The 10,314-nt window shown below is 40.5% G+C and overlaps 1 protein-coding gene across 2 annotated transcripts in view; it reads right to left on the bottom strand.

Moving 5' to 3' along the window:
* Nucleotides 1-932: 932 nt before the first annotated feature.
* Nucleotides 933-10,314, bottom strand: part of olfm3a (olfactomedin 3a) — a 17,809-nt gene continuing 8,427 nt past the window's right edge. The window contains exons 2-6 of one of the 2 annotated variants that reach the window (XM_010768556.1): nucleotides 4,378-4,521; nucleotides 3,857-4,012; nucleotides 3,061-3,280; nucleotides 2,435-2,541; nucleotides 933-2,133 (exon numbers count right to left, since the gene is read on the bottom strand). In XM_010768556.1, coding sequence (XP_010766858.1) covers nucleotides 1,456-2,133; nucleotides 2,435-2,541; nucleotides 3,061-3,280; nucleotides 3,857-4,012; nucleotides 4,378-4,521 — 1,305 coding nt within the window. In that variant the 3' untranslated portion in view covers nucleotides 933-1,455. The remainder of the gene's footprint in view (nucleotides 2,134-2,434; nucleotides 2,542-3,060; nucleotides 3,281-3,856; nucleotides 4,013-4,377; nucleotides 4,522-10,314) is intronic. The other variant, XM_010768557.1, reaches the window with a different exon arrangement.

Here is a 10,314-nt window from a genome sequence, read left to right as displayed (position 1 = left end):
TGAGCCTTTACATGTAGCCTCAATCGCAAAATGGGGAATGAATAAATGAAGGAGAACAGCAGTCAGGAATGTTAAAAACCCAATCACATAGTCAGGGGGTGGTGTTAACCCACAGAAACAAAGAGGTCGTGCAGAGGATGAAAAATATTAATTCTCAAACCAAAACAAAATATTTGACAGCTACTATGGTGATACATTCCCTTAAGTCTTTGCACATTGATTTGAATCTCTTTTCTAATTAGTTCACTCGCTGCCTTTATTAATAAAAATCTATTTGAATTAAAGGCAGTTGTATTGATGAAAGTAACAGAATACAACCCATCGCAAAACAGTGTGTCAGTGTTTGCTCATGAGTGTGCATGCAAATGTACTTTGCCTCAGGTGTGTTTTACTACATATACGTGACCGGCTTTACCCATAAAAAAAATAAACACCACAATGTGGAGGGAAATGATAGTGATAGGTGTAACCTTAGTGGTTCATTGCCACTTCACTATTGAATTGTCAAAGAATGATCTCAATGCCACATGTTGAGGCTGTGGCTCAGTGGATAGTGAGCTGGACTTCAAATCAGGGGATAGCAAGTTCGAGTCCAACTGCAGTCAGCATGTCGTTGTGTCCCTGGGCCAAGACACTTCACCCCAAATTGCTCCTGTGGAGACTGCCCACAGTACTGAATGTACAGTATGTAAGTCGCTTTGGATAAAAGTGTCTAACAAGTAACATGTAATGTAATGTTCACCGCAAAAAATAGGTTCCGTCTTCAGCATCATCAGTTACTTATCTTTGTCAAAATATGTAAAAAATATGTCTTTTTATAATTGGAATTCCTGATTGGAATGGGATAATATCCTAGAAATGGTTTAAGATCATGGCAGCCAAAACCATTTGAATGAAATGTACAACATTTTTATTTTAATGAAAATGCACGGATAGCCTCTATGGTTTTCTTTTATAAAAAATACAAATATTTTTCTTCCACAGATACATACATAACAGCAATATTTGACAGGCCCATCTTTAAAAGAACGGCTATTGTACATTATATAATCAGCCACCTCAACATGGTAGCAAATATGCAGAAGAGATTGACTTAAAGGTTTAAATACTTTTAAATAGACTTTTTTTTTTAAATAGACAAAAATGCAAACACTGTAAGCAAAACAGATTTGCAACAAAAACATAGCTATATCATAGGAAATCACTGCAGATCAATTTTTGGACATTCATGCAAAAGCTTTTGAGAGTTTTCAGCAGCGATGGAAAAGTATAAACATTGGTTATAAGGTATCAAGTGTTTGGTGTCCATGCTCAATTCAGCCAAAAGTCCAGAGCCACACATTAGAAGAGTTCACTTGGTGGCAAGGTAAGATACCATAGTCCATTTTTTGACAAAAGAATACATGGAGGTCCTTGTATTACCAATGATGGTGCTTAAGTTGGAAAAGTGATACTTTAAGAGTCATCATCAGTTTTTATGACATGAAAAAGAGTGACATTAAATATTACCTGGTGTCCGTTATTCCAGGCATACAATGCTCTCTCTTTGGCGTTGTAGTCAAGCATGGAGATATGAAAGTACTGGTTGTGGAAAGGAATGTCTATGTATTCGTAGGTTGAAGTCTTGGTAGAGTAAGCGTAGTAAACCTTTGCTCCCGACAGGTGAGAGTTAGTGATATAGAGCGTCCCACAGATCATGAACGACTCACCCGCGTTCCTCTTGGAGTATTCGGTGTTCCAAGTCTTCAGGACATGCAGGGTGTCGGGGTCGATCTGGGACACGACGACATTTCCAGCGTTTTGATTGGTTGCGTACACAACCCACATTCCCAGTTCATCAGCCATGACGTCGATGTCGGAGAACCCCCCCCATGTATATGGGTACATGTTGTGGAAACCGGCGAACTCCAGAGCTCTCTGGGCCAGAACGCTGCCCGTCTCAAAGCTGTACTTCACTATGATGTTGCTCTGGTACTTGTTGTAGTAGAGCGATCCATTGTAGACCATATGATTGGTTCCCTCCCATTTAAATGGGAGGCTGTATGTTCGAGAAACCACCCCCGCTACAAAGTCGTCCATTGTCTTGTACTCACGCACAATCTTGCTGTTGGTGTAACTGTCCATATACCAAACCTACAGCAGAGAGGATGAACAGGGAGGGTAATGAGAAACAGCTGACCCCTGATAGATAAACATGTCAAACTGTCTGTTTCTGAGCTCATTTTTATATCATCATCTTTAAATCATGTGGTTTTTTGAAGAAATGCAGTTCAGAGAAGATCACTTCAGACACGACTATAATGTTTATTTAATCCTCAAAATACCCTTCATGCAAACAGTCAGGCCCATCTTGTTGTGATATTTACCTACTCTAAAAACACAGATACTGTACACACAACCATTTAGAAAGCAGAGCCCTGCTTTAATAACTCACCCTGTTGTTTCTGGTGGATGCCAGAGGGTCAGTCATCCATGCCCCGAACCGGGTTCCAGATGTCTTTATTGTAACAGGTCCAGTGATTTTCATTAATTTCCCACACGCTGTTAATAAAGAAATGCAGCGATAAGAGGTGCTGTGGTGGTTTTCGTCTCTAACTAGATTTCTCAAGCCAATTTCATGCCTGTGCCACCAGAGAGTGTGCCCTCTGTGCATACTAAGATAGCATTGGCAGTGAGCTGCTTTATTTAACTGAAGGCTTAATGGTGCTTCAGCTGTTTGTATAGCTTTATTGTTTAAGACATTTCTCTTCCTGCATTTCTGCTTTATTTCATAGTGAGATAGCTTATGGAGAGACAGAAACGATTGCATGGCCATTAAAATATTGTTTTTAAAGGAAACACATTTTTGTGTGGGACATAAGACCAACACAACAACAAAAACCATTGCGTTAAGTATACAACAAGGATACATTCTCTTTCTATGACAGTGGATGTTATATACCGATAAGCAAATCCAATTGTAATGCCAGTTGTTCAAGTACTATTTGTTCACTTGTACCAATGTTAGAACTATTCCTAATAACACTAAAGAAAACTCTTGAACATGCAGTGTTTACTCACTTAGCTTGCCCATGCAGCTGCGCAGCCTGTTGTCCAGACGCCGGACTCGCTGATAGAGCTCGTCATAGTCGAAGGCCCCGAGCTCCTCCTGGATGCTCGTCAGCACTGCAGAGAGGTTCTTGATCTCCTCTTTGAACAGGGAAATGACTGCAGCATCCATCTTGTACTGCTCCAGCACGGGGATCAGCGGCTTTAGCTCATCCATCTTGTCGTTAAGCTCCTGCAGAAGTGACAGTAAAACAAAGAGGTGGGACATTGTTGGTAGGTAGGATGGTCATGGACAAACACATCTACAGTTTGTTGACAGAGAAGCAAGCCCTGCTTCAGGCAACGTTGACTTCTTGTTATCTGAACCACTGAAATATCTGGAATGATATACACATCCTTTGTTGTTTCAGAGCTCCATGCTAATAGAATAGGATTATAGTCTCAAGTGACTTGCATTTTAAATTATTATCAGATAAACTGATATTATGTTTACTGTAGTAGGCACCTAATGGAGCTATAAGCCAACAAGCCTTGATCCATTTATCATTCCATACATGTTCCTTTTCAGCTGGTTGGAAACCATATATTAATACACAGTAACAGATCAACGTGAGTTTGGAACTCTGATTTCAGTCTTTCTGTATCTTCTTTCTTGAAGAACTCTTAGAATACTAAGATGAAATAGGATTTAAAACCTGTATACAACCATCCCGGATGCACAATAGCATCCGTGAATTGAATGCCGCATTTAACATTTCAGTTCAGATTTGATTAAATGAGCCAGTGATTAAGCGATGGGGAAGACTACCTGAAAGTTTCTGGCTATGATGGATTTTCTGTCATCCTCGATCTGTCTGAACTTGGTCCTCAGGCCCTTCATCTGGTTTTCCATCTTCATGACATATTGGAAATCCCTCTGTGTCCTGAGGTTCAGAACCTCAATGGACTGAGACATGTTATGCACCTGGAATGAAGCAGTGATAAATAATCACCCCTAACAGTGTAACCACTCACAAATTGGAAATGTAGCGGTGTAGTATGACATTTTATGATTAACTCAGCAGGTGATTTAAGGATGCCTTCCGTTCGCTGCTTCTTTCTTTTCACGGCGAATAATTGAAAGGCACTTTGATGGGTTTTTCCCTGGTTAGCCTGCATGTGTACCTGAATGTGTGACAGGCTTATTTTGAAAAAGAACAAAGGTGGTAAAGCCTTGCAGCAGCGAACCTGTGTTTAATAAAACATATAAACTTGTTATTTCCTAATTCCCATGTTAAACAGGAGAGTGTATCTGCCTGTGTCAGGGTGCTAAATACACTCTCTGCTCACCTTCTCCAGCAGCTGGCGGAGCTGTCTGCTCTTGGCATCTCTGGAGCACAGGCTCTGTTCAGGAGCCACCACGGTGCAGATACAGCGGCCATCAGCATCCTGAGCCGAGCTGTACACCTGCCAGCCCTCCTTTGGGCCGATAGTCTGCGAGCAAACAAATGTACATTAGTTTTAGCATTGTATAATCGTTGAGTTCATACTTAGGGGACATGGGTGTTTTTCGGAAAGCTGTTTACCTCAATATATTCTAAGCATGGGAACAAGGAAATGCTACAGAGACAAATCCGCTTTGAGTGATGCGCGGCTAAAATAGAAGGTATAAAATATGGACAAATGATCCAGGAAATAACCCTGTAGGTTTCTGAAGAGCTGTTGTGAATAGACTACTACATCAGGTTTTACTTTACTGAGAAAATGCCTTTACTGCTGATCCCTAATAAAGATATACATTTATCACCGCAATTGAAAGTGACATTGAACTGGAATGATTTGTTTTTGGAAGAAAGTACAGGACTCAAATCTTTCAAAATTCTGGATAGTTACAGCCTCCATTCAAATATCCCTGGAGGCTGTCTGCTCTTTTTATGCTTCTAGGTCACTACTATGTCAGAGCTGTGGGGTAGTAATACATTCGATTTATATAGCACACTTTAAAAGCAACGTCATCTCAAGGTGCTTCATAAAGCTAGAAAATAATAAAACAAATAAAATAAAAAGATATCTAAGGAGCATATTGAATAAAATATGATAATATACAAAATTAAAATAAAAGGTTAAGAGCATAAGAGCTGTCTGACCTGAGTTTGCATGAGGTATGAATGTTTTCTGGTTAGCAGTTCCTGTAGCTAGGTGGGGCCAGTGTGGGGCTGCTCGATTATGGCAAAAATTATAATCTCGCTTATTTGGGTCAATAATTGATATCACGATTATTAAAAACGATTATCCATTTACTTTGAAAACATCCATTTATTGCAAAAAAAATTAACAGTATGTTTTTAACAGTTGATTATCCTGAACTTTAAGTATAATTCAACTGAAAAACCAATAAATTAATTAATAAAAAAAGAAAATTATATAAAAAGAAAAAAATAATTGTTTTATTTCGATTACGTTCTTTTCGTAATCGTTGCAAGCCAAAATCGTAATTGCGATTAAAATATGATTAATTGAGCAGCCTTAGGCCAGTGTGGTTGATGGTGTTGAAGACCATTATGAGGACTTTGTAGTTGATCCGGTGAGTTACAGGGAGCCAGTGGAGTGAGTGAAGGATGGGGTGATGTTCTCTGATTAGCGTGTTTTTGTGAGTATCCGGGCGGCACAGTTTTTTATCTTGCCATTCAGAATCAATTATTTTGTATTGCCATTACACATTGCACTCTAACCCAAAATAATTGTTGTCGAACTGCAGCCTTTGAGTACTTAAATTCATAGGACCTTTGGCCATGCGCTCTCCAGCAAATGGAGAGATAGCTTACGCTTCAATCAAGCAAAAACAGACAAACAAGCCTGAAGATTCTTTCGTATTCATATACATATTTATGTACTTTGCCACAAAGGACTCTGCCTGTAAACCCTGTCATCCACTTTAATCCGGGTTACATATCAGAGCGAAAAGGAGGTACAATTGGAAGGAGAGGGGTTTATGAACAAACATAAGAACGGAAGAGATGTTTATGTAGGAAAACAGTTTATGAAAAAAACAATGAAAAGAGGACAATGCTGACAAAGAAATACAAAGACGACGACTGTCAATTAGGCAGGAAGAGATAGAGAAGGAGACTAGGTATTCCGGCACATATATAAATTCAGAGAAAAACAAAGACAGCAAGTATAATATGATGAGGTGAGGGATAAACAGGGAGGGCACCAGCGTGCTCTGAGGAAACAATAAGGGAAAACAGACAGAGAAGCAAAATAGAAATAGGCAGATTTACAGATATGTTTGATATAGGCTGCATGGTATGTTCGAATAAATATACCCAGTAGGAAAAAAAAAAGGCATTGCACTGCCTTCTCTATCAACTATTTAATAGTGTGGTATGTGAAAAACCGCACTGTTGTGACGAAAAGGGAGCTGAGCCAGAAGGCAAAGCTCTCTGTCTACCGCGCCATTTTCGTTCCTACCCTCACCTATGGTCATGAAGGATGGGTCATGACCGAAAGAACGAGATCGTGGGTACAAGCGGCCGAGATAGGTTTTCTCCGCAGGGTGGCTGGTGTCTCCCTTAGGGATAAGGTGAGAAGTTTGGTCATCCGGGAGGGACTCGGAGTTGAACCGCTCCTCCTTCGCGTCAAAAGGAGCCAGTTGAGGTGGTTCGGGCACCTAGTTAGGATGCCACCTGGGCGCCTCCCTAGGGAGGTGTTCCAGGCACGTCCAGCTGGGAAGAGACCAAGGGGTAGACCTAGGACCAGGTGGAGGGATTATATCTCTTCGCTGGCCTGGGAGCGCCTTGGGATCCCCCAGTCAGAGCTGGTTGATGTGGCAAGGGAAAAGAAAGTTTGGGGCTCTCTGCTGGAACTGCTACCTCCGCGACCCGACCACGGATAAGCGGGCGAAGATGGATGGATGGATGGATGGTATGTGAAAAAAACGAAAAGGCACACAATGACTTGCCGTATGCAGTTTAATAGCATTGTGTTTTACTCATAAAAAAGTGCTATTGATTAGGCGAAGGGTAACTTTCAATATTTGTTATCTCTCGCTACGTCATATAGCAGGCGAGCAGACTCCAAGGCCGCAATGGTTTCACAGAGCTGCGCGACAAACTCCAGTCATTAATCATCCTCACAAAACAGCATCAAGCAGCTCAATGTTTGCCCCCAGACGCTCAGCATTGTGCACCACACACACACACACACACACACACACACACACACACACACACACACACACACACACACACACACACACACACACACACACACACACACACACCACCACCACCCACCCACCCACACACACACACACACACACACACACACACACACACACACACACACACACACACACACACACACACACACACACACACACACACACACACACACACACACACAAACGGTGGTTATATACAGCATGTACTGCACACACAAATACATAGTGGCAAATGCACGGTCATGCTCCCTCTGTAATTTTCTTTTTTCTACTAGGCCAGGGTTTGACTTAAGCCTTTTGAAGGCTGCTAGGCTCCAGCCATCAATACTTTTGGAGCCTAGTTGCCAACAGACAATATTGTGTGGGAGTATTGAACCGTAAAACAACAGCAAAAATGTATCACTTTGGTGCTACAACAATCCACACTAACCCTCTCTAAACTTCTGACCAGTTTAATTATGTCAATCAAGAGTTTTCATTTAAATTAAAGTTATACAACAGCATGGGAGGCTGTGGCTCAGTGGATAGAGTGCTGGACTTCGAAACAGGGGGTAGCAAGTTGACATTTTTAGTCATCTAAATGTCATTGTGTCCCTGGGCAAGACACTTCACACCAAATTGCTCCTGTGGGGATTGTCCGCAGTATTAAGTATGTAAGTCCCTTTGGATAAAAGCGTCTAATACATGACATGTAATCACATATGGCATGTCAAATGACCATATAATTGCCTCTGCATACTGTATTTGTGACTGTCTCACCAAATGAGTTACATGATAATCTGAACACAGGTCACAGAGAAACAAGGCTTATCTCGTATTTACACATTTGTTCCCGACAGGCCCTATTATTAAATGAATCAAGGACAGTCCAGTTATCACTCAAATAAATGAACATGACTTTATATGTTTAGTGCTGAAAATGTATTATCATGAGAGGTGCAATATGTAATACCTCCAAAGTAATGGGGGTCAGCATTTCACGTCGACTACTGTGTCCACATAATCTAAATCAACAGTCACATTTGTTAAAGAATAAAAAGGCAACTTCTTACTAACAGCAGGACAAGAATGTGCAAAAGTAGACCAAACTGCAGAGACTCAGACTGGCAGTAAAAAAAAAACATTGCTATTTTATAATCTTGACCTGCGGCGGAAGTAACACATAAATGGCTCGCTCCAGATGGGCATCTGTTTCAAAAAGCTGCAAGAAGCAAGGAGCTCTGCACTGGCAACTTCCTTAAGTGCTTAAACTTGCAAATGCCATGTTGATTTAAATATCCCACATGTACCAGATACACCAGCATCAGCTACAGTATGGGTCAAAAACGATTTCAGATTCATGCTAATTTTCTGGCATGTATCCAAAATAACCTGTTCTATGCCCCAATAGGCTACTACCAATTGTAGAAAAATGTTGCTGCAATTGACAGCCAGGATAAAGAACTAACACTGGAGAAAGAAATCTGAAAATACTGGGAGGATGCAATATTAGCTGGATCTGACACAAACTGCAACAACACCTTTGATTTAACCTAAATAATCCTACAATTGGCTACATATGAAATAAAAGACCTATAACACTGACCATCTACTGGTGGCCCGCCAAAGCTTCGTATCTGGTCCACAAAACATTAACGAATTCATATAATATAAATAGGATTGTTATCTACTGTTAACACAGTATTAACAGTGCTAAACAGCTGATTTAATCCATATCACATTGTGTTTCCAGAGACCACAAGAATCAGTAACAGTTTATCGAACACTTTTAGAAAGGGGTCAGGAGGATATAAAGTAGGAATAGAACAATGTGATCCACAGTCAGTACAAATTCAACTAATTGCATATTGTCGAATGCAGCAACAACGTACGTTTGAAAGTCAATGTGTCATAATGTCTAGTGTCTCTGTACTTGGCTTAGCTGTGTCACACTTTTAACCTTATGATCCAGAACTTATTGTGCAGACTACAAATGATTTCCACCGTTGGTTTCATGGTTACACTGCAATGTACTGCGAGCTTTATGCTGCTAAGACTCTAAGAGCCCATTACTGTAAATAAACTGAAAACATGACATTCACATACTTCAAAGCACACATCAGCACCAGCTGCGCCAGACTCTGAACTACCTTTGTATCTGAATGTTCAAAAGACTAACAGCTCCATCTTGGAAATCTCCAGCCAGAAACATGGCTCTAATTACTGCCTGGTGGATTCTATTCTTCTTAAAGGCCTCCTGTAATGTAGAGGATGCATTAAAGTTCATTTGAAGTGAAACAGAAAGCTTTTATTTTCTGTGTCAGTTGCATGTTTGGCAGCTGGTATTCTGTACAGCACACCCTTTTCTGTTTGTTATTTTGCCATCAATATGTTTTTTACTTTGACAACATTATCTTTGTCCTCATCAACCTTTATATGTGATTGAGGGAAAGACGTAGGGGGCTGATGAGGGGATTGAAAGTGAATGGATGAGGTAATGCGGGTTAGATGTTTCAGATTGAAGATGGGAGGCATTGTCACGATTCTCATGTTATGTCACGTTTATAGTTTTGTAGGTTTGGGTGTTTTTGCTGTTTTCCCTGTAATGTTTTTCCTCTGGGTTATTGTCTGGTCCTTTCCCCTGTGTTTTTCCTCTTGTCATTAGTTTCCCTGGTGTGTCTAATGGTCTGATTATGTTCACCTGGGCCCCTGTGTTTTCTCCTCCCTCCTCACCTGTGTCTTGTTGTGTGATTAGTCTTGTTTGTATTTAAGTTCTGGGTTTTCTGTCTGTCTTGGTCGGTTCGTCTTGTTCCATGACTAGTTCTGCGGTGAGTGTTCTGTTTTGTCATTGTGTAGATATATATATATATATATATATCATAATCATAGCCTTGAAATAAAGGAATTTTCAGTTTATATCTGCATTTGGGTCCTGCTTGTTTCACAAACCGTGACAGGCATGACCGTGAGCAATTTAACATTACAGTTTTGAAAACATTTCTGAAATTTGGCTTGTGCTCTCTGCTTGACTTTTTGTGCACAATGTTCAGTTTCAAATATATTTATGTTTTGGATATCTTTCA

This window comes from Notothenia coriiceps, unplaced genomic scaffold (assembly GCF_000735185.1).
Source record: "Notothenia coriiceps isolate Sejong01 unplaced genomic scaffold, NC01 NC01_scaffold00005788, whole genome shotgun sequence".
Lineage (NCBI taxonomy): Eukaryota > Metazoa > Chordata > Actinopteri > Perciformes > Nototheniidae > Notothenia > Notothenia coriiceps.
Note: the sequence above shows the minus strand (reverse complement) of the source record. Positions and strands in the feature narration are given on the sequence as shown.